At 35.0% G+C, this 24,253-nt stretch overlaps 2 protein-coding genes and 2 long non-coding RNA genes across 16 annotated transcripts; 2 read left to right on the top strand and 2 right to left on the bottom strand.

The window, feature by feature from the left end:
* Positions 1 to 112: 112 nt before the first annotated feature.
* Positions 113 to 7,466, bottom strand: LOC107271407 (CUE domain-containing protein 2-A). 3 transcript variants are annotated; one of them, XR_001538638.2, is made up of 6 exons: positions 7,331 to 7,466; positions 6,279 to 6,368; positions 5,799 to 6,135; positions 5,443 to 5,619; positions 4,986 to 5,384; positions 113 to 3,357 (listed from the first exon to the last, which is right to left on the bottom strand). XR_001538638.2 is itself a non-coding variant. In XM_015747392.2 (5 exons), the coding sequence occupies exons 2-5, from the start codon at positions 6,365 to 6,367 to the stop codon at positions 5,124 to 5,126; spliced, it is 861 nt and encodes a 286-aa protein (XP_015602878.1). In that variant the 5' UTR covers position 6,368; positions 7,331 to 7,466; the 3' UTR covers positions 4,456 to 5,123. The 3 variants fall into 3 exon arrangements, 2 of the variants coding, with proteins under 2 accessions (XP_015602878.1, XP_015602864.1); XM_015747392.2 differs by lacking the exon at positions 113 to 3,357 and having other exon boundaries at positions 4,456 to 5,384; positions 5,443 to 5,616; XM_015747378.2 differs by lacking the exon at positions 113 to 3,357 and having other exon boundaries at positions 4,456 to 5,384.
* Positions 7,467 to 9,151: 1,685 nt separating this feature from the next.
* LOC107271168 (protein tramtrack, beta isoform) lies at positions 9,152 to 22,287 on the bottom strand. Of its 10 annotated transcripts, XM_015746851.2 has the most exons (7): positions 21,786 to 22,283; positions 20,670 to 20,805; positions 20,354 to 20,606; positions 20,117 to 20,254; positions 11,209 to 11,486; positions 10,692 to 11,042; positions 9,152 to 10,546 (listed from the first exon to the last, which is right to left on the bottom strand). In XM_015746851.2, exons 2-7 carry the CDS (start codon positions 20,790 to 20,792, stop codon positions 9,926 to 9,928), a joined length of 1,764 nt encoding a protein of 587 aa, XP_015602337.1. In that variant the 5' UTR covers positions 20,793 to 20,805; positions 21,786 to 22,283; the 3' UTR covers positions 9,152 to 9,925. The 10 variants fall into 10 exon arrangements, with proteins under 10 accessions (XP_015602337.1, XP_015602321.1, XP_015602328.1 ...); XM_015746835.2 differs by having other exon boundaries at positions 20,354 to 20,805; positions 21,786 to 22,287; XM_015746842.2 differs by lacking the exon at positions 21,786 to 22,283 and adding an exon at positions 21,441 to 21,751 and having other exon boundaries at positions 20,354 to 20,805.
* Positions 12,480 to 13,123, top strand: LOC112494935. Its single transcript, XR_003060959.1, has 2 exons — positions 12,480 to 12,656; positions 12,815 to 13,123. It is a non-coding gene; the product is annotated as an uncharacterized LOC112494935 (long non-coding RNA).
* Positions 17,639 to 20,489, top strand: LOC112494934. 2 transcript variants are annotated; one of them, XR_003060957.1, is made up of 4 exons: positions 17,955 to 18,009; positions 18,090 to 18,428; positions 20,184 to 20,256; positions 20,349 to 20,489. It is a non-coding gene; the product is annotated as an uncharacterized LOC112494934 (long non-coding RNA). The 2 variants fall into 2 exon arrangements; XR_003060958.1 differs by lacking the exons at positions 17,955 to 18,009; positions 18,090 to 18,428 and adding an exon at positions 17,639 to 17,759 and having other exon boundaries at positions 20,349 to 20,484.
* Positions 22,288 to 24,253: the final 1,966 nt, after the last annotated feature.

A 24,253-nucleotide genomic window follows, 5' to 3' on the forward strand; every position in this document is an offset into this window, starting at 1 on the left:
AATTAATAATATCGTTATCTCAGTACTTACTCAGTTTTTCATTATTATTAATTACCTCGATTCTTGTATGAAAATATAGAAAAGAAAAGGCGGGGATGTGACTCAAAATACACTTGTTTATTATTTTATTTATTGAATTACAGGACCATCGGTCGTGAGCAGAGAAAAATAAATGGGTAAAGTGAGATACTAGATTTTAAGTTATGTCATACGTAGTAATTTACAATTAATAATCTCATTACTATACCCGGCAATGTGTAATACTTGTGGTCGTGTAGTAGTCACGTGTAGTCCTTTACACTAATGCTCACGGTAAAAGCAATAAAATCATTGCTTTTATTAATAAGACAATCATGTGGCGAATTACCGCCTCTCTTAAGGTAAGTATAATAATAATAGTTATGTGTATACATATATAGAGTAAAATAATAAAAGCAGTAAAGTACTGAGTACCACGTAAACTTCACACGAGCGTCAGTCAATAGATAGTAAAAGAAGAAACTAAATATAATTATTCAGAAGATAGACCGTGACACAAAAATGTTTTTTTTTTTTAATTTTCTTAAGGTCCCTCAATGCATTAATATCGCAACCGAGTACCATTGCCATATTTTTACATACTGTTCCTATTCATCGTGTAATAAGTACGTAGATCTTTTGAATTAGTGTTTATACAAGAGTTGCGCAATTTGAGAAATTTATAATTGATATAACGAGAATGTTTTGTATTTTTTATTACCTTCTTTACAGATGGCGCAAGTGTCACATTATGTCAGAATCTTCGTACGAGAACGTTTATGAAAATAAAAAATTCGTAGTCGACAAAAGTATATTATAACAGAGTATTGTGTCACTTGTAACAGAGTGAATGCGAAATATATAGTACTCGTAATCGTTATTTATAATATATATTTATAAGTGTATAATAATTATTATCGCAATAATAGCTATATAATAGAGTATCTATACGTACTACTATGTATATCGTAGTAATGTCTAATAATTATTATATGAAACACACACATGAAGATCGCGTGTGATCTATACGCAGACCTTTTACTGCGAACTAAAGTATTCCCGATTATCAATAAAATCATATTGACTTTTTGGCCAACATGTAAGTACATAACGTTGTTCGACTAGTGCCGTAATATTCATTGGGTATTATTATTCGTGGATGGTGTTTATACATATATATTAATATATATATATGTGTCCAATGTCCACGAAAATAACATTCTTCACCTTCATCCCGCCCCCTTTAACAATTGTGAAATTACTTTAAAAAATTAATCAAAGGTAGAATACACTCGGTTTACCGCCAAAAAATTGGAATACGTTTAGTTATATTTTCATTTGTTTACTTATTGTATACAGATACTATAGTAAAGATACGAATTATCTATGGCAAGGATCGGCCCACTGTGATACATATTTAGGACTACCTAAAGATATTGGTGTAAATTACGTAAAGTGTATAATGAAAAGAAATGAAATATCACCGGATTTTCGGTGTCAGTCGATCGAAATCAATGCATTGCAGTCATAAAATGAAAGTACATTCATTAATATTGTAGTGACAAAGGCTGTTCAATGGTGATGGACATAATAAAGTGATATTTAATTGCCGTAGTTCAATTAGTAATTAGTGTCAAAAGCTTAATTATAAAAATGTATCTTAAAAATGAACATATCAAACCACATATAAAATGGGGCAAAGTACGTTACATCCCATGAATTGTTATACTTTTTTTCTTGTTTAATGTTAAAAGAAAGCCATGACAATTTGACTCAAGATTCGTCCCATTATGTAAAAGAAATAAAATTGCTTCCTTCTTCGTATCCTACATCTTTTTAATTCATCATTTTTCTCCTCAACACCTAAACTTTGAATTTGCAAACATATTGAATAATTGTTTTATATTCAAGAAATGATATTTATCAGATTCACATTTACAATTAACTTAATGATATCTGAAAGTAATTTCATTGTTGAGGAAAAAAAAGGAAAGAATAAGTATGTAGGATATAAAAATGTGCTTATTTTTAAAATGATATTCGACTCAGTCACTCGTGAAATAAAAATAGTAATAATAGTAAAAAATATAGTAGCATTAATAGTAATAGTAGTATCGATATTAATGACAATAAAACAAATGAAGATATTACATATAATATGAATCAATAATAATCATAATCATCGCTTTATAGTAACGATAGTTTTCTCTGTGATGTTCGATACCGTATATCATAATAGTTATGAAGTATATATCACTCAATGTAAAGAATTCTAACACTATAATGAATATAATATATGCGTGTCCTATATGTTAAAGTTTGTATTAATTATAATAGCAATAACAATAATAATACTGGTAAATCATATGGCGTGATAATCAAATTTTGTTTCCGCCTATACACGTGGTTCACATTTTGTTCTCTACCTAATGTTCATATGCCAAATTTTATTACAGAGACATTTGCATAAGGTATAATAATAAAAAAAGCTTTTTTTGTTTGCACGTATACATACTACACAATATAGACTGCTAGCAGTTTACTATGAATTCATAACTTTTTAATGGACATCACGATCTTCAATAATATTTGAAGTTATAATTTTAATAATGACGTAACAGATCAGTTATATTATTCGAAACTTCCGTATTGTAGCTTTGAGAAAAACAATGCAATTACGTAATTTTTAACAACGTAGGAATTTTTAAAAATCATTCTAAATCAAGACAGGAATACAGTTCGCAATGCTCATTGGTCAATTAATTTTACGCTCTAGATGAATGTATGTGAAAAAATGGTGGCAAATAGAAAATGATTATTTTTAACAATGTGAAAGTTGTGGAAAAATGATAAATCTGCATTAGATAAATATCAAGTAACAAAGATCCTTGTAATGTCGTACGTATAAAAATTCAAATGGGAGATGAAGCGACTGTGCAAATGTTAGAGATTTAGGAAAATCATACAAATATTCCTATTTGTGTCCTTAAATGTTTATATCTACTGCCGTGTATTCTTTTCAATTATAAACTATTCAGCCATTATCTGGCTAACGTTAGCTGTCCTTAAGATAATTTCATACGCGAGTCACGCATACTGTGCGTGATAAAATTAAAACAAATTGGTTTACGATTTATACTTTAATTAAGTAGCAACGAAATTGATCGTTGATTTTCATTGAACTTGAAGTCTGTACAGTTCTGCATTGTCTGTGCGGACTTCCGTCACCGCCCCTCCCCCTCCTCGTTATATTTAACGATTCGGCCAAAAGAAAAGGAAATAGTAATATTCGATTCGCACGTGTTAAGGTATTCCAAACCCAAAGGTTTATGTTGAACTCTGTAATGCATCAAATATGCGGTATTTCGAATTTGTATTAAAATTTTCGTATTTGCTCTAAAAACTGAGTCATCGACGACGGTGACAGCATAACCGACGATTTGCAATATTGCCAGCTATCCCGTCACAGAGATCACCATTATTCTAATATAAGATACGTAAGCTTGAGATTTCTTTGACATGATGCTACGTGATGAAACTGTATAGCAAAAAATTATTAATTTTTTAAATCTAACTTCGGCTCGGAACACATTAAAACAATGCAATTTTTTGCTTCAAAATAATACAAAGTAAATAATAAAGTCCTTATCATATCGTTAGGAACGAAAATCTATAAAATTTTATAAAAGACAAAGATGTAAAAATATATCGTAATAAATAAAATATATCACTGGAGCGCTGTTTGAAGATCATATGAAATAAAAAGCTGAGCTACAATAGCTATGAAATATACAATATGTATATCTAGTGTAACTTTGTTTACATGGCAATTCTTAGCAACTTAAATTTCTAAAATGGTAATTGATTCTGTAAGATATCGATTATTATCAAAAGGAAACTTTCTAATAGACAGAAATAAGCAGAATCACAGCTACGCCGTTATTACGCATCCTATGTTGTTGACAAGTCAAAATTATTTTCCGATCTTACTCCATTAGATTACTTTTTGTGGGGTACATTAAAAGACAAAGTTTATGCAGATGCTCCAACAACACCGGAAGATATGCGACGAAGGATTGCGGATGCATGCTCAACCATCAGTGTAGAGGCCATAAAGAATGCAAAACAATCTTTTGTTCACCGTCCACGCGAGTGCATTGCAGCTCGTGGACACCATTGTGAATATCGCTACAATTAAGATTGGTAAATTTTGACTTGTCAACAACATTTGTTGCGTAATAACGGCGTAGCTGTGATTCTCCTTGTGATACAGTTTTTTAATTTTCTTTCGAACCAGATGAAAAAAATGTCATGTCCTTACATGTGCCGAATTCGTCTTAAAATCCTCTAACAGACAGGCGTAAAAAAATTATATGTTCAGTTGCAAAAAATTCAAGGTAACCTTGAAAAAACATTACATGTGCCGAATTCGTCTTGAAATCCTCTAACAGACAGGCGTAAAAAAATTATATGTTCAGTTGCAAAAAATTCAAGGTAAACTTGAAAAAACATTAAAAAAAGAGTTGACCAGTAATTTTTCACTATCACGTTAAAGCTCTCGTGAAACCATGCGAAAGCTGATACAAACATTTAGATCGGACTGCTAATAACAAAGTAATCTCTACTGATCACGATTCGTGATTCACCCTGTATAAGCTCTAATACGACTCAAATCATTAATGCACTGGATATACGATCATAATAATAGCCATTGTACGCTCAATCAGAAAGTCATTACTCAATGAAATATGTTAGCCACGAAAGAGCTTTAACTAGTAAGAAAAAAAAATGAATGAAGGCAATCTGCCTTCGGTCTTTTTGTAAGAAATGGGATAGAGAATCGAAAATAAATAATAATTTAGTCATCGAAAAAAAAAAAGAAATTAACTGACCCTATCACCATGGTGAGGCCCCGACCATTTCAAATGGGAAAATCGTAAGGGAGATGTAATAGATATAATACCCACCGTTATTCTCACTGATATCCAATACTCTCTCGCTATACTCCTGGGCTCAGCCGAGAAGAAAAAGATCTAACTTGAAGTTTAATTTAAAAGCAGATGCCTCCAAGGGGGTGGATCAGGTGGTGGAGGCGGAGGGCCTGGTTACGGGCGGCTGTGGCCTCTCTTTCTTCCATTTTCGTGTCCATCCTCGTCCTCGCCACCACGACGAACCTCCGTGTAACGTTCACCCTTCACACTCACGATCTTGTTGTCAAGATAGCGCACCAGCTTCTTCGGCTCTGTTTTTGGAGCTACTGGACGGTGTTCGCGGGAATCATCATCTCTGTCAACGTAACTGTAGCGAGCGATGATACGTGACTTCAATTCCTCATCGTTTACACGAGCCTTGTTCCGGCCACTGGGCTGATAAAATTATTCTTTCGTACATCATGGATATCTGAACATTAAGATTAAGACTTACAGTAAGGAAGGTCAGATTGCCAACAAGACTTTGGCCAGCTTCTTGTCTATGAAGGACCAGTTGAGCTGCTTTAGCTACGTCTCCTCCTGCCACTGCCAAACAATGTCGAGCTTCAGCAGGACTTGCTCCTGGAAACATTTCTTGTAGAAGAGCCACTTGATGCCAGGAAGATTCCTGCTGTGACAGAAGCAAAAGGGATATTAGTATTGCATAGATTGTACCATGAATGGTACACATGAATGAAGAAGAAACTGTACATTCTTATGACCTGTACATGAAGTGTTCTGCAAAATATGTGTAGTAAATATATTTGTTAAGTTGGATGATAATTTAATTGAATGCCCAGAATTGAATACCTCTGCAAAATATTCGCCGCTGGAATCGCTTCCTGCATCGCTTGTTTCTGACAAGTGATGCACCCTTATTCTTTGTGCGTCCGGCGGCAATAATGCCGTCAAGCTAATGTGACTTAATGGATCTTGAGATTGACAATTCTCATTTTGTTTATTGCCTTGATATAGTTTATTCTTGACATCGAGCAACCATTTAGAGACAGCATCTTTTTCAATAGTAGAAAATTCAGGAAGACAGGCTGACACCATTTCGCACAGACCCTCCACATCTAAGTCTTCTTCCAAGGCATTTTCTTCCACCATGCTAACCACATAACTCAGCACAATGTCATCAATTAAGCTGTAATTATTACAGAAACACTTCTTACTTTGTATTATCATAAAACAATTCATCGGAATACTAAATAAAAATATGCAAGTTGTTTTATACCCCATTTATAAGTAATCATAGATAATTATATATTATTTTCTCATATATCTTACCTAAGTTGTGCAGCAGGTACTTGTTTTCTGACAAAATTGAACAATGATTTCTTCACCAACTCTTCCTTCTCATCCATGGTACGATTCATTCTAAGGCAACAAAGATTATTTTCAAATATATTTAGCGTTGTACCGTGTAAGAATATACATCAGAAGAGTAAAAGCCAAATAAACAATATTTACGGAATCATTTTATAATCTTAGAAGACTTTAAGAAGTAATCAATCTATGATTGTAAACAATAATTCATAAGTTCAAAATCTTATGCATGTAGGTAGATATTTAGATACTGAATGAAAACATCATGCAATTAAATCATTTAAATAATAATTATTACCCATTATCTATTAACTTTAAGTACAAACATCATTATTAAAGAGTTATTTAAATCATATAAAAATAGCACCCAATTAGTAAGATCTTAAATAATGTTTATTTAATATACATATAAGACTATTACAATTGTAAAGTAATTGTTGTTTAAAATTATATATCATGTGTACATATATCCTTATACATTTATAAAAATATGTAGCATGCAATGTAGAATCAATTATGAATTATTTGTTAGAGGGTTTCAACAATTATAAATGTAAATGTTAATTTTTTTCAAAAACTACATATAATATAAAATTTGTAATATAATATTTAAAAATAAAATATGGTAATTCTTATTCATGTTTTTTCTTAAATAAAATCAACAATTCAGAAGAAATAAGCTATAGCAGTATCCTATATCATATAGTCATTGATCCTGTGTTAGGTTAAGAAAAACAAAAGTGCAAAGGGTGCACTGTACTCTGAGACAAGAGGTGTTCTTAAAAACAAAAGTACAATATAAAACTGAATAAATAACAACAGAAGCATTATCATGCAACGAGAAGAAGTAGTGTACGCAGAAACCGAATGTAAGAGAAAAAGGTAGTAAGTCTCCAAAAAATGACAGCTCTACAGTATCAGGACCGGTGTTCTCACGAAATAGATCGGCATTCACTAGTAATTGTAAAGAATAAAACTTAACACAAAGAAACTCAATATTACAGTGCACAAACCTGGCGTTGTTTGTAGTTCAGATATTCTTAGGATCGACGCTAGAAACCGATAAAAATTTCGTATACAAACAACGTCTCACGATTTGACAGTTCGGCTGAGGAGGGATATATGGCAAAGTGTCGCCACCTAGCGAGCCGCAAGGATTCTTGGGTATTCGAACGGCTAGTTGGGGGTAGCTGGGAGCACTTTATAGCTCTACAACCCTTTAGGCATCCCCCGGATCACAAAACGTAAATCAATAGCCCACCCAAGAGAGAGAGAGAGAGAGAGAGAGAGAGAGAGAGAGAGAGAGAGAGAGAGAGGGAGAGAGAGAGAGAAATTGCAGAGCTATGCCCATTCCGCTTAAACTAATACGGGGATAGCATCTTCGATAATCAAAGTAACCTAGTTTCCTAAGGTACAGATAAAATCCCAGATATACTGGAGTACATTCTGAAACTTTAATAGAATGTACTTTGGTATTGTTCTATCTTTCTCGTACTTAATAACTTTGGTAAAGAAAGATGTAACGTCCCGGAAATTGTTCGGAGTAAAGTTTCTGAACGCACCCCTGTATTTAGGTGTTAACACAACATCGACTTACTCGGGAGAACCAATTCTTAGAGATAGAATAAGCATTGCTCATATGTAGCCATATGTCAAAGGAATGGAATGTCTTGGGAGTTATATAAAAGAACACCCTTTCATAGTTTCATAGTTGATATGAGTGAAAAATCATACAACTGTCATTGAATTCTTAAAACCTTCAGGCCAAAAGATCATAATGAAATAATGGTGAAAATAACATTTTTTTATTATACATGGAAAAGCAAAGTTCAAACAGAAATGTTTTTCCGGTACACAATTTTTTCAAAAGAAGAGGGCATCAAGTAAGAACCGATAATAGGAATAGGTTGTAGTAACTATTTATTTATAAGACATATTATTTCACAAGTTACAATTTATACATACTTTCCATTCGTTACGTCAAATCTATGACAAGAGCATGTATGTATCATATATCTATAAATACGTATTTTATACGTACACAATTTCTTCACAAAGAGAGGACCCTCCAGAACAGTCATTCGTAATTGTGATTTACTTAATTAGCGGAAACGTAGTACCACAGGGTCCCCGATATTACGAAATAGATTTATTCCTTATGCAATAAACTAAAATCTAGTATGCAAATTTTCACATAATATAAAATCTGGCAATATTATGGCCCAACGCATATGTGCAAGCTTGATATATCATCCAGATTCCAATGGATCCAACGAATACCGTGTCTCTTTTGTATTTTTTAATTCCGAGACAGCACACAAATCCTAAAATATCTTTAAGATACGTTAAAGCAACCTTTATCGCATTAGACGTTTTAAAGACTTTTGGACAATGTGTTGCCTGATTCTATAATAATAATAATAATAATGTTATAAATTTTTATAAATGCATCGACTCCTTACTGAAATTAAAAAAATTTAAAGTAAAAGTTAAATTCTTTTCTTTTTATTAAAACGTCGATACGATTAATTTACTTTTGGTTATTGTAAAGGATTATCTTTTCGTTTGTTATTTTTTTTGGTTTAACTTGGAAGCAAGTAGAATATTAAGATAAATATTCATTTTTTTAATGAATGCTCGAGACATGCACTTCTTGTATGGTTTATACTGAAACGATTAAAATAACATCTTTCTAAATTTACAGTAAGCTTTTCTTTACAGACAATAAGATTAAAGTCATTAGTAGCTCTTTATCTGTCACTCTCTCTCTCTCTCTCTCTCTCTCTCTCTCTCTCTCTCTCTCTCTCTCTCTCTCTCACACACACACATTTATACTGAAACGATTAAAATAACATCTTTCTAAATTTACAGTAAGCTTTTCTTTACAGACAATAAGATTAAAGTCATTAGTAGCTCTTTATCTGTCACTCTCTCTCTCTCTCTCTCTCTCTCTCTCTCTCTCTCTCTCTCTCTCTCTCTATCTCACACACACACATACTCATCCACATATCTTTTTTCGCACATTTTCACAACTCACTTAGAAAGACTATTAATTTAACGCAGTACTCAAATAAATTATTTTGATTTGTTTAGAAAATACTTTTCGCTCTTGTTGATTACACCGGAAAAATCATACATCGCCATAAATGCAGTAAGGCTTATGTGCATTGACATAAATAGAATTATAACGATTATGTAAAAAGTTTTTGCAAGTAAATTTTGTATGTTTAATTTCATATCTTGACAATCGTTTAGAAAAGAATATTTCGAAAATCATATAATGAAATTGGTATGATTTATACGTTAGGTGGATTTAGTTCGATTCGATGAATTGGAAAAACGTTTTAGATCAGATCAATAGCCTTTAAACTTAAAAAAAACACATTTATGATGTACAAATATCATCATCGCTAAATCTTTTCGCTTTCTGTAATAGCCCGATATATCACTTATATAATATCAAAATAAAAATTCACAATTTTCCTGTGATCTTTGGATTAACGTTCTGGATACTTGAAGACAAATAAAACGCTGAAAATAACATTACACTAATTGTTTCATCCTTACCAATCTGACGGGGCTCTTGTCGAAAAGCCAAGAATTCTCTATTACAATGTTTTGTCGTTTTTTGAGAAATGTTCATGTTCTTCGACATCCTTATCATCATCGTCAATATCAATATGACTTGAACCTTTCAACTCGTCCCTGCTATCTTTACTACAATCAGGTTCCGGTTCTTCCACGATATCTTGTTCCTGTTCTAAAAAGTCTGTAGGTACAAATTCCATGTGATCCTCGTTGTCATTCAAATCTGGTGGTCCTGGTAGTTCACAGAAATTCATGTCCCTGTCACCGCTACTGACATCTTCACCACCCGGATCATCCTCTTCGTGGAGACTCGCTATATTATCGAAGTTTGAGGGGGTCGAACTGTCCTCATTATTTTCTGGAAATATCTCTGTGGGACTCAAGGGTATATCTAGGGGTTCAAGCTTCACGGTGGTACTGGGTGAACTCGGTGTGATTGGCCGTTGCAACTTTATCTTCGTAAACGGTCTGGGTTCCGAAGACTCCGTGGTGTATCGTTTATGCGCACGTTTGGGACTAGTTGGCATCGACATACCGGAAGTCGACGGTCTTGTTTCTTTGGTTTCATTCAAAACTCGTGGGATGGCAGAATGAGATGATTGAGGCTTTGGTTGTGGTATGAGCATTGGTGGTTTAGGATTCTGTTGAAACAAAAACATAAATTGATTAGCTTTGAATTCCTGCTCCTTCAAACAAAGTAGAATACACCTGTATGTATTCAATAAAAATATACCAAAATATAATCAGTATGAAACCGAGGAAAGATTCTTATGAAATAAGTCTTACCTGGGACGAAGGATTTGGTCCTGCCAATCCTTTGACTTGTAAGGCTTCAGCCGCGTTCAGCAATTGTGGTAACTTGTCGTGAGCGACATTGACTTCTCCACGATACATAAACTTGACCAATGCCTCGACTTCCCAGAACTTCAAGTCCTTCATTAATATTATGGGATGCTGACAAGGATTCTCACGTAGTAGTTCAGCTAGGTAATCGCTGCAGGAGGAGAGAATCATTTTGTGACACTTTAAAGAGCGTCCTTCGCAAGCCAGAGTCACGTCGACAAATTGCTCAGAGTCAAGCAATGACGGGAAACTATTCTGCATGTTGCTGTGGTAACTGTTCCACCTTAAGCAGACCTGAGAAGAAAATATTTTCTATAACGACCATTATCGTAGTACCTTATTAAATAAGAAAAAGAAAATGTTATATGTATATAATCCGTGCATGTATCATTAGTGCTTGTCCATGAAGTGAAAATGATAGAAATATTTGTTTTCTAATATAAAAAAAATTCATATATACCTCAGTGGCCTGCTGTGGTACTATGTTTTGAGGTAGTCCTTGAGGTGCTTGACGCGGTGGCATCTTGATTGTGGTCGGTGCCACTTGTTTCACTTTAAGAGGTATAGTCTTCAGTACGAGTGTCTTTGGTTGTCGTTGCTGCTGCTGCTGCTGTTGCTGCTGTTGTTGCTGAGGTATAGGAGCCGGAGCGATATTTCGCATCTGGGAACGGACTAGAGATTGAGTGGCGATCCTTATGGCTTTACCACTTTGTGCAGCCTGTATCGCAGTTGGAAGTACTGTAAACAGGAAAATCAGTTTTTTTCACAATTAAAGTAATATTCAGATCCATAAATTATTTTTAAATATTGATAAACGTATCTATTGAGAGTCTTAATCTCACGAGTGTCAATCGAAGTACCAATTTTTGTATTAACTACATATTTTATGACGAATTTAAAATTATATAGTTTATTACTGATCTCATTCGCATGATCTATAAATAATATAGACTTTTCCTTAAATAAATCTACAGTAAATATGTCCCAGTAAAATTTCTTTAAAAATTTTAAATAATATATGTTGAATTATAATCACTAGTCAGTCAAGGAAATGAAACCAACAACGTCCTGTCAGATTGAAACCAATCCTTCTACCCATTAAAATTGCACACGCATGTCGGAGAAGATCGACATCAACACTTAAAAATTGATCCAATTCCAAAAATAAAATCCAATCCCAATTGGCCAGGTGTTAGCTACAAAAAAATTGCCTATAAGTCTCTAAGTTCCGCGCGTATATACCCTGTACAATTTTTACATATATCTTTACGTTGCATTCCGCCACTTTGTCTCGAGAAGCGTAGAGCCGCACACTCTGGCTGTATTCCAGAGAATAAATTTAGCCACGATAGAACTCTAGCGAAAATCCACACTGCGATGACACGCATACGATTCTTAAAAACGTCATGGGTATTAACTTCGTGAGCTTCCATTTCCTCGTCTGCCTAATTCAGTGAGAAGGTCTTTGTAGACGCTTTTCGATAAACATTCTAAATCGAAATCGGATTATTGGTTACATATCGATCGCGCGTTACGAGCCCATTAAAACCCATTTAATGATCACAAAATATATTCGCTAAGTTAATTTTAAATAAAGCAGGGCTTTTGATTATTAATTTCTTTTAAAATATATTTATATTCATAAATGGGGAAACAGTGCTATATATGTATATATATTTTTTCTTTTTAGGTATATGAATCTCCGATCACGTACTGTACATGCGCACGTGGCTATACTATACTGCACTGTAGGTATACATACTGTCCGTAGTACAATGGCGAGTATGTCTTTCGGAGGAAGACTTACCTATGCTTGACTGAATCACGATATACACTAGTACTAGTATGCAATGTATAAATCCGATGTTTTACTTTGAAAGAAATTGAAGTCAGGAGATTCAAAAAAAGGTAAAAATTCATTGAAAACAACCTTAATCTGAACGGTCCCTCCGAATATACTATCATTGAACTAGTAACGATATGCTTTCTCATATTGATCTTATAAAATAATTTGAGAGACGTATGAATTTGAAAAATGTTAAAACTGTACTTTCTCATATTTTCAGTGTCAACCATATGTCCTAGGAGCGACGATCTAACAGCGACAGCGAAAGGGTGGATGGCTTAGTAAATACTTTTCAGCCTCGACAAACGAAATGAAACCGATAGTACATTTCCACAAGGAAAATATAAATACGTAAACTTTGTGCGGGACTCGAGTATAATTACATATTCAAACTTTCTCCCGAACCCGAGGGCTCCGGCTTAAACGTCTGTAAGGGGCGTAATAACGGCATGTTCCATTGTCATATAAAGTTACGCTAATTCTATGTAGATTTTACTACCGTGATTTAATAAAAACTTTGTAAAGATAATAAGTATCGATAATAAAAACTGGCATGCTCCTAACTTACAGTATATTTCCTAATAAGTAACAGTCCGATACGTAAATAAAAGTCGAAACCTTTGAAATTAAAAATGATTTTGATAAAAATGTCCTTTCCAATAAATAACCGTTATTCGTGCGTAATTTCATTACCCACGGCATTGTCCTATATATCTCGAAGACAGTAGCGAACAGCTTCTCTGTAAGAGGTGCACGTCACAGCAGAGTAACTAATCAATAAAAAGTGTCGCGAATCCCGAGTTCAAAAACTTGCGCCGTAACGACGTCGTCGTGAGAATTCAAGGGAATATTGAATCCGTGCTGCGCGTCCCATAATCATCATTGCGATATCGTCTTGCCTTTTTCAATTTGTACCTTTTAACGTGGCATTCTCGCGAGTATAACATACAGAAATATCAGGCATGCAAATTCTAAGGTTCTCGCTTAAAATGCAAGTGCACGTAAAGCACGCTAAGATATTTGTTTGGTGTTCAAAAAATTAATGTTACCCATAATGCATCATATTGATAGATAAAAAAAATTATTCAGCGCTATCATATATATTTTATTCACTATCAGGAATATATCCACCACTATGCGATACTATCAGCGCTAGCTAGTTCAGCGCTATTACCAAAAACTCACCTTATCTTACGTCAATCTATACACTGTAGAATTTTGAACGTATGCAAGGAGTATTATATCGAACGTTTACTCTATACGCTCAGCCGATCAGCCAAGCCCAGAAAAGTAAGGGTAAAGTAATAAAGGGATGTGTCATCGCGAAAGTACGAATGATAACAGTCAGGAAGGACATTGGTATTGGAAAGGATGAAGGAGGAGAAGGAAACGCATGCCTTATTAAATTGTCACTATATATGTTTGACTATTACCATGGTACCGTCGGCCGATGAGTCTTCCACCATGATGAACCCTTAAATGACGATGCAAATTGGTAGTACCACACTGACGAGGGTTGGCACCACCCCTGACAACGACGGCACCACAAATGCGACATTGGGCCCTTAATGGGTCATTTGTGCATAAGTCAAAGTGGGCCCATACGGCACTGGGATTCGCCATTGCTCGTAAGCTCCGCGAATGCGATCTAACTCTTCCCGAATGCCCTGGGGATGAGGGCGGCATTCCCTCCTCCAGGAAGCAGTCCTCCTCGTCTTCAGGCTCTTGCTTCATTATGCTTTCCAGCCTTTCTTTTAAAATTTCACGCGAAATCCTATCGCGGTATCTATACGCGCGGATTCAGTTTAATGCGATCAGCTCCAACGGTCTCTTAATATTTTATCCTTCAATTTTTTTTTCTTTTCAAATTATTCCAAGTCTTCTTTTCTTTGGATTCTTCTCCCTTGAAGTTTCTACACGAAAAACGATCAATTCTCACCTTACGGCGTTTATAAGGAAATCCGGAGAATTTTTATATCCTCCCGATTTCTACATGACATTCTCACGAGGAATTCTTTTTCTACTTATTATGCAACGAGTACTCGCACGCTTTCGTACCGAGATGTATATGCTAATAAATGTACGTTCAAAGCTTCACACCTCATGTGGATTTTTATGAATATTCAGAAATAGAAAAGTGAGTAACAATCGACGTTCCTAGTACGCTGTGAATAACTGAATCACCCCTTTCTAAGAAATAATCAATACAACGTTATGCTATGAATTTTCTTTCCACAAATCGCATTTACATTAATTTCTTCACTTTCGTGTGATAAAAAAAAAAGCCTAGTATTCAATAGTGCGTGGCGATCAATAGCGAAGAGTTCATGCAGAATTTTTAGACTCTGACATCAATAGCACAATACGCAGTAAAAATGAAGTAAGCTTTTGCCGTAAGTAGATAGACAGAAAATTCATTAGCAATTCCAATTTGTCTCGACAGGGAGAAACAATCGGCAGTCATTTGTCCAGTGGGACATTAAAATAATCGAAACGTCAGTATCTGAAGATATTGTCATGCAATGAGGGTGCATTAAAAAAATAAAAATACCGTCTCAAAATTCATATAATATCAAGCATTAAAGGGAGCATTGATTTTGGGAAAGATACATTATTGATTTTTTACTGCTCTTAATTCGTTAATGAGATATGAACGAGCCTTTATTTAACGTGAAATTCAATCAATTAGTACCGAGTGGCTCCTCTGTTAGAATGTTACGTGGACATCAGAATTACGAATCCCCAACGTGTTCCTCTCGCGGTTTTGACACTAGGCAAAAACTGAGCGATAAAGATAATAAATTTTATGAATTTTATTACGGCATAATTTCTTGTAGATTCTCGTAAATCGATGCAACCGTTAGACTAACCCGATTGCAGATCAACGATAACGCGCATTAACTTTCGTACGCCACGAATACGAACATGTTTTCGAATAATTTGAGTTTACTGGATCGATAAAGAGCGTCGTAGTCTCGTGAAGGAGAGTTCCTCTTTAACCTACGATACTCCCTTCCAAAATGGCGACTACGGTATTAAATGCGAACAAAAATAACGATACAGCTACTCAAATTGAATTAGTAGCGAAAGTAATTGATATGACTCCAAGTAAATTAAAAATGTTTGTTGGATCAACAACGATATACAAGCCGTAATTTCTTTCGGCACTCCGATGTAATTATTGACAAAAATTAATATACCGTATATATGAATTTCAGCAATACTTATCGACTTTAGATTTAATTACTAATTAAAATTTTTAGTCTAGCCTATAGTCTAGTCTCTTTAGAATTCGCCGATTGTGTATATTGTCAATTCAAGCGAGATGTGTCAAACATATGATAAAGTGAAAAGAAAGATTAAATTAATTAAATTGTATTAAAGGAAAATGAGATAAAAGGGATAATCGAAAAAAAAAACGCTCCTACGATCTCTATAGGTTGTCATTGGATATTTATTATGCACTTAGATCATTGAATAACAGGAATATACGTTCCAATATTGAAAGAAATATATGAAAGGTAATATAGTATAAGGATCGATCAGTAAATCAATTATAATAGATTCAAGTACATAATCGCGCACACCTATTCGCGAGAATCGAAAGAAGAAATGACTGAGCGGCGATTCAGAAATAAAAAATAGGCCACGTGTAAAAATGTTAAAAAAAAGAAATAAAACAAGATGAACTCTTCCGCCTTTGGTCGAAGCCATAACGCTCTGTTGAGAATGACTAGATAACGCAAAAAAGCTGATACAAAATGAAGAAGCGGTTGACGAAAGTAGGAAGAAAGTTAACTGAAAACCATAAAAAGAGTAAATAAAGAATAAATACAAATTAAAGAACGAAGTAATATATTTTGTTTACTAAAAACAATAAAGTTTGCCTAAAACAAGATGAAGCACATGCAAAAGTGAACGATAAGAAATATCAATAGAAGCAAGGAAGATAAGATACAAATAGTAACATGGTGACGTAAAAGGGACTGAAGAGGGCTATGGTAATTCACGAAACAGTGATCAGAGAACATTGATGATACCATATTCCCGTGCTCGACATCTTGAATTAATAAAAACAAACATGGCGAGGGCGATTGCGCGTACCGCGGTATACACTCCGCTCAAAAAATTTCGACTATTACTATTAGCATGCAGCCATTTAAAGCGGTATTCCATCCGCGCAAGACGCGCTATAAAAAGCAATGATAATCTTGTCTCACACCACTGATAATACGTTTATAAGAGAGCACGTAAATGCACATGTATCATATACGGATACACGCGGTACCGGACGGCCACTTCGCGAACTGCTGCAACGAATCGAGCACGAAAGCTCGTTAGCACTTATCACCGCTGTTTTTATAGTTATCACTGTATTATTACTGCTACTAGTAGTCATAACTAATCTAGTAGTAGAAGAAGAAGAAGAAGGAAGGGAAGATTCAGTCAGCGTGTCTTACAGCGGATTACGTCGTGCTTGCATGAAGGAACAGCTAGAGCATCAGCAACAACAATAACAACAACAAATAACAGTAGCAACAAAAAAAATGCAGGTCGCCAATAATAACTACGATCCGGTTAACTGTGCTCCTGATACCGTGTACGACGCACGCCGCGATTCTCGACTCTTTCCGTTGGGCTTAACCGAGCGAGCACTCGTTGCACAGAATATAGTCTCTATCAGTGTCGAACAATGCGTATACATATATGTAGATGAAACGAACCGAGCTTGTATCCACGTTCTAAGCAACACCCAAAAGCCGGCGAGATTCCGCGTAGACTCGACGGTAACGTCTTCACGATCGTCGAATCGGATTGGTCGGTTCTACCGAGAGCCAATGCGAAGAATCGTTTCGCCCGTAGGAACGTGAGCTTAGAAGATGGCCGATGTGCTTTGCACTGTGCTTCCGAGGTTCACAGGCAACGATTCCCCCAACCTGAACCCGGGAATGACTAAAATCGAAATCGGTGGCCGAGGGGCGTCGGGACGCGCATGTGCGACGGCGCCGGTCGTCAACGCATTATCCGTATCATATGTGTGCCATACTAACCGACCTGATTACATCGGCTCACCCTGCGAATTCATCGATTAACGTGTTGCACGAGAGACGAGACTGCTGTCGAAATGCCGTCCACGCCGCCACGAGACTTCTCTCACCCTGTTCGTAAGTCCAACCTAACCTAACCTTGCCTAACCCATCAATGACGTTCTCCCTCTTTCTGTCACTCTTATTCACTCACTCGTTCTTTCTTACTCTCACGCGTCTCCCTCTCTTTGACTACAATCACTTTCCGTTATTACGACTCACTTCCCTCTCTCTTTGGATTTCTTTCTCTACAGACAGCACACGAGTTATATCCTTATATCGTCTACTCTATGCGTTACGTATCACAGTGCTATAGATAACCGTGCATGTATGTACCTACAATGCACGACCGACAACGATCCCTTAACTTACTTCGACCGTTCCGTATTTCTTGGCTGTTTCGAATAGATGCCGGTTGTCAGGCGTCCCTTCCTTTCTCACGCAGAAATATAACCTACATCACTCATATTAGCCTATCTCTACCTGCACAACTGGATTATTATGCCATTGTCCTGACGAAAGACGTACCGTTCTCTGTGGACAATCTACATACCTGCATGGTAACGTACAAACTCATATGGTTCATATACGACGAACCATGTTGGCGACGCGGTTCGAATTCAATGGATAAACAGATTCCCTTCTCGTGGCGCCACTTACGCTTTTCGGGATTTGGTTGAGCTCGTGTCAGCCGGCTGGGATGCCGATGGACCAAAATAGGGTTCTTACAGGAGATAATATTTCAAGGTATAAATTTCTTGCATGCTCGATTCAAAACTGACGATCGGTCATTTTTCCATGTAATTTTTAGAGACTGACGGTATTGTTAATATTGTTGTGAAAGATTTAGGTGTTGATTTTTTTTATTTATTCAAATTAAATCTTAATTAATGAATGACGCTGCTGAGGCATGACGTGGGATTATTTAATTAATAAAGTATTACGAGAATATTTTTCATGCAGGGGTAATTGTTTGCTTGACTTCAAATTTCATAGTGAATTCTTTGACGGAGATGAAAATTTGTTGAAACTTTATTTTTACGATAAAAAAAGTATGTTCATTTGCTTCGTAGTGTGCGAATAAGAGCATCCAATTAAATTTGTATAAAAATTGCGACGCATAATAGAAAATATTGTATAATGTCTAAAACCATTTCCGTATGATTTATCGTGTGCATGACGTAAATATATATTGAGTGTAGCATGTGTGAAATGTGGTACCACCGTAGAGTTCAAAATAATAATAAACGAATTAAATGCTCGTAATAATTTCAAGCTTATGATTTTCTTTTCGCCTTGGTAAAAAAATGTGTTAAATGCATTTCTGACGTTCCGCGTTGTTTTACGTAGTAGGTATATCAACATATTTTTAAAAAAACAATGAATAAAAATGATAATAACTTACGTACAACTCGTTAAAATAATTTCCCACCTTTTTTATCCTTTAGTATAATTTATTATAGACATTGTCTTATTGTTAGTAAGACTTACCTTTTTTCATATGTACAGTGCCTTTCAAAGGTCTGCGTACAGTTAATAAAATGCGATGTTACTGTGCAAACATTCTTAAAGAACGCAAAATAGTAAATGCTTCTTAGACGCGAATAAACTTTACTCTTCCCACTGAACAACGTATACAGCACAGCACGTGTGTTTTAAATTAAAGGAACTAGAAACAAAAAAAGTATGAAAGGTCCGAAAATTCCTTGGGAAAAGTCTGCGCGCATACGTTGTTTAACGGAGAGAATAAAGTTTATTTCCGTCTAACAAGCATTTGCTATGTTGCGTCCTTGAAAAATATATAAATCATTTTTAAAACATCAATAACAAATCATGAATAAGTTTGTAGCAAACTCTACATTAAATTTTTAAAAAGTTACATTCCCTCCTCTAATTTATCCTTATTTCCGTTCAATTTCATAATTATTGATCTTAGCCGTGCAGATGATCATGTTCATACTTAAAATATGAAATTTTACAATCAACATTTATTCGTTACAGTTTTAAGAACGAGAACGTTATTTCGGCCATGAATGAGTGGCCTTTAGTCATTGGCCCCAAAATACTATATTTTTATATCGCTACCCAGCTAATACTTCCGGCACAATCACATATAACACATGAGTAACAAGATTTTATACATGTATGGTATAACACGTGTATCCAGACAAAAAAAAAATGTTGTTGATAAATGTTACATACATTGTGCTGATTTAAAAAAGAAAAACTAAATGTCATAAGTACGATGCTGTTTTATAACATTGACAGCATGCATCGATATAGAATTAACTTTATAATATCTAATACATTATGTTTCACACGTTAGCTTCATGTTATATTACATGTTGGATTCTCTTTTGTAATTGTTTTATTTATGATACAAACAGCAGTGCTAGCTGGGTAAACGTTTATAAATGTACTTTGCATGTACTTACTTTTTTCATCACTTGACTGACTGTGTCGCCCTTGTTCCGGCAATCGTGATTGGTCTTGCCATTCTAGCATACCACCGAAGTTCCCGTCATTTGCGCTTGGCGATAACCTCGATCCCATACCATCAACTTGTTCCTCTTCTGTAAGTATAGAAAAAGTAAACGTTATGATCCTTCGGAGATCACGTTATAGTATCGTTATTATTATTTACATAACATCCGCTGCCTTTTACAGCTAACCTGGAAGAATCCGAGGCTGACCCAGAGCGATGTATCGTTTTCTGGCCAAATGTGCAGCTGCGAAATCTGGTGTATGATTGTGATCCATACGTACACGTGGCTTCTTGCAATCAATTGTAGTTATCAAACTTCCTCGACAGTGCAACGTTCTACCGACGCATCTCCACCTTATGTTATGGGGTTGTTTTTTATGAAGAGTATACATGTAACCTTTATGAATAACTTTGGGACCTCCTTTATTCGACAGAACAACCTGGAAATTCGAATTTAGCATGTTACAGAGTGTATGAAGATTTAGTGCTGTTGTAATATATACCTCGGCAACGTTTGAATCTTCTTCCATGGTTTCCTCTATCTTTACCGTTAATTCTCTAGGATTAGGTTCCTCTGTTTCCGAATGTCCGCTGCTACTTGATATTCTCTCTGGACGTCGTGACATCTCCGTCAAAAATCTATGGAAAAAAAAGTAATTGTGAATTCATCAGGATTTTTTATTAATATACTTTTTTTATTGTATAATAATTTTCGACAAATTTTCATATAATACGTTGATATTTATCACGCCGGGAATAGCGCGATATACACAACAAATTAAAATTATCATGTTTAGTCACTTTTTAAAGCAATTCAATATTTTTTCCACCGGAAGTTGTCTCTTTTTTTTTCATTATATTTTATCTTGTAAACCGTTCTGTCGCATTTTCACGGATCAATGAGAGTGGCAAAAACATGGTTACACATATAATATGTGAAATATTTGAAATGAACACTGAAATATTTGAATGATTTCCACACTTTTTTTTCAGATACTAATTTACATTATTACTCCTACGGAGCATAGGAATTCTCAAAATCGTATAGTTAAATAACCCAATAGTCATATATTCCTTGTTAAAAAAAATAAATATATTGAAAAACTACACGAAAAAAAGAGACTTAAGATTTATTGTAATAAAACAGTATATATAACAACAGGGTTTCGATAAAATCCGTATCTTATCATTTACCCCAATTTCATCAGTAACGAGTATCGATGCGCGATGTGGCAATCGTAGCGTTTTCTATTAAAAGCGATGATTATACATACAAGTGTTGCTTTCTTCAAGTAGATAACTTTTTCCCCAAATGTCTAAACTAATATAATCAGTTTAGATGAAAACAATCATTCATTTATATAAAAGAGAAGAGAGCACATGGTGTATGATATAGCCCGCCGTGAGTCCAACCATTGCGCCGTCACTGAGCGCACTTGCAAGCATTTTCGAAACGGAAAACGTCCCTCCTTTATCTTGTTCGAGAGCAACAAGTCGTCGGCCGTGGTGAATGACAACTAGTTAATTCTCCGGGAATCGACTTCATTGCGTTTGAATTTACGTTCATACCGCAAACAACTGTATGGCGCTGTATTTATTGATAAACAATGGCTCATTACCCAAAGTAATTATAGCAACTCGGGAGACAGACGACGAAATGCAGTGATATATTTGCAGAAATTAACTGTTGTAGGACAGGGTGGAGTGGTGTGTTACGAACACGCGGACGACAAACGCGTATGGTACTCGAGTTCCTCGTGGAATTTTGTATACTGACACAGCCAGGTTATATTGCACTTCGGCAATGTCGTTGTTTTAAAACGTTCAAATGGCCAACGCTGAACGTACTCGACTGAGAGGCGTTGGTGACTAGAGCAACGGAAATATGGCACCGTCGCGCTGTAATCAATAAACGGCACCACGGTACCCGGCACTTAAGGGACCGTTCACACTGACTACATGGTCTTACGCAATGACTACTATCCTCGGAATTATCATCGTTGCCGTTATTCATCCTTACGAGCGTACGAGTCTTACTGGGCCATCCATTGTTTTCTTGAGCCTCGAGCTGCTGCCTTTTGACAGAGTACAATTTTTAGTAATAGGATTTTGATATTTTGAAAAGATGAAACAATGATGTAACATTTTTGAATTTCGATTTCTTTATTCTTTAAGTTTCAATGCGATCATGCGTTTTAAATGTTTTTACATTTTTTCTTAGTTTAAACGAAAATTGTATTATACTGTCAATTATTTTTACGTGCTAATAATTATCGATCTGACCTTGATTCCCTTTTGTAATTATAAAGAAATTTTTGAAAAAAATTATTACCACATCATTAATGACTGTTATTGTTTTATTCAATGTATATGACATTGTTCTATACTCCAATGAAACTATTTTTAAATGTACGAAAAGGAGACTGCTTGACAATTTCAAAGTAGCTTCAAGGACATGCAAAAATATTTTTTCTGACTGTACTGACCAGCTAAGAAGACGTTGCACCGAAACAGTAGCGCTACGAAATGGCAAAGAGTTAGTAACTTTATGATCGTATAGGCATATCGATCCAAAACATTCAGGATTTAAAAAGGAAGCGCTAAATACGTATTTCTAATGCAGTTCGTACAATTTTGCATATTAATAACCAGACAACAAGCACCGGTGTATAACGTAAATATAACAATTGTGAAACAGGGTATAACGCGTAATATTAACATGAAACTAATATTTCAGATGCACGTTGGTTATTAATTTTCACTCGTACCAACATTGTACTGTAATATAATTAATATATCTTACAAATTATTGCATCGATATGTTAATAACAATGTAACTGGTGCATAACAATTTTATTCACTTCTTATAATAAATTTAATTAGAAAGAAATTTAAATTAGAAATTTATAATAAATTCTATAGTTTTCTGTAGCAGCTACGTAACAGTGACGTAAAAAAAAAAAAATTCCACAAATAATGTTGAAAAATCGAGTTACTTTATTGAAAAATATTCACCAAGTGTCGAATTTAAAAAAAAAATTTCTGACGTTTTTTCTCGTTGATTACCATTTTTTAACATTTTTCCATTGAAATGGCTGTATCTTTCGCAGGATTTGACGTATTTACATTTGTAAAAAACGAAAATGTGCGTCTTTTTATGGCCTTCCAGAATAGTATATTGTGCACCGAGAGCGAAAACGGGCGTTTCAGTGCCGCGTAGGGGGTGTGATTCTTGGGTCGGTACAAATAAGCAGGTTAGTTTGGTAACTTAGGAATTCACAATGAAACATCTGTGATCGTTTCATCAAAAATCTGTGCATCGTACAGCTTACATGAAAAAAACAATTGCCCCGGTGATAGCTGGTCGTTGGATTCGTCGGCAAATGTCACCTCACTCCTATTCAATTTTTTAATCTTCCACGTTTCCCCATTCGAGAATTGCCCGTTTTCGCTCCGCTGTTGAAGAAAAAAATTAATTTGTATTAAATTGAATTTTGTAATAAATTTGAACTTTTTTTTACTGGCTGAAGTGACATGGATCGCCTCATATGTGATAATTATGTTTACTGAAATTTTAATTCATTTTTTGAGTTATAGGTATTCCCAGGCCTTGAATAATTATACTCAAGGTTCTTAAAACACTTAATGTGGCTGGTAAAGCACACGTTGATACTTAGAATAAAGTACGTTGGTTTAAACTATTACTCTGATATACAGAATTGGGATATAAGCGTTAATTGCGAGTTGATTGTTCGCGCGTTGCCACCTAGCGGGCATACTTTCGACTACAGAATTCAGAATTCGTTAAACGTAGGAGGAATGAAATTTAATTAGGTCACAGTCTGTGCTATGTTTGGGTGACATTGGAATTTTAAATAACAGTTACATGGAGAGAATGTAATATTGTTATGTTGATCTGTCCAGTTTAAGTTACACAACAGTTATGTTGGACTAGTGAAAAATGACATATTATCATTGAACAATCTTTTATCGACTATACTCGTTATAAGGTATATATATATTATTGTGTTGATCTGTACGATCTGTACCTTGATGATATTTAGCGAAGAACGGTATAAAAATTTAG

This window comes from Cephus cinctus, unplaced genomic scaffold, assembly GCF_000341935.2.
Source record: "Cephus cinctus unplaced genomic scaffold, Ccin1 Ccin1_scaffold0080, whole genome shotgun sequence".
Classification (NCBI taxonomy): domain Eukaryota; kingdom Metazoa; phylum Arthropoda; class Insecta; order Hymenoptera; family Cephidae; genus Cephus; species Cephus cinctus.

Excerpts from the sequence above, each read along its gene's own strand:
- LOC107271407 (XM_015747378.2), bottom strand. The coding sequence starts at position 6,367 with ATGAATCGTACCATGGATGAGAAGGAAGAGTTGGTGAAGAAATCATTG. Across the intron at positions 6,136-6,278 it reads GTACCTGCTGCACAACTTAG|CTTAATTGATGACATTGTGC; the intron begins GTAAGATATATG and ends TAATAATTACAG. Across the intron at positions 5,620-5,798 it reads GCGGCGAATATTTTGCAGAG|CAGGAATCTTCCTGGCATCA; the intron begins GTATTCAATTCT and ends CTTCTGTCACAG.
- LOC107271168 (XM_015746835.2), bottom strand. The coding sequence starts at position 20,792 with ATGTCACGACGTCCAGAGAGAATATCAAGTAGCAGCGGACATTCGGAA. Across the intron at positions 20,255-20,353 it reads TCAGCCTCGGATTCTTCCAG|AAGAGGAACAAGTTGATGGT; the intron begins GTTAGCTGTAAA and ends CTATACTTACAG. Across the intron at positions 10,547-10,691 it reads GACCAAATCCTTCGTCCCAG|AATCCTAAACCACCAATGCT; the intron begins GTAAGACTTATT and ends TTGTTTCAACAG.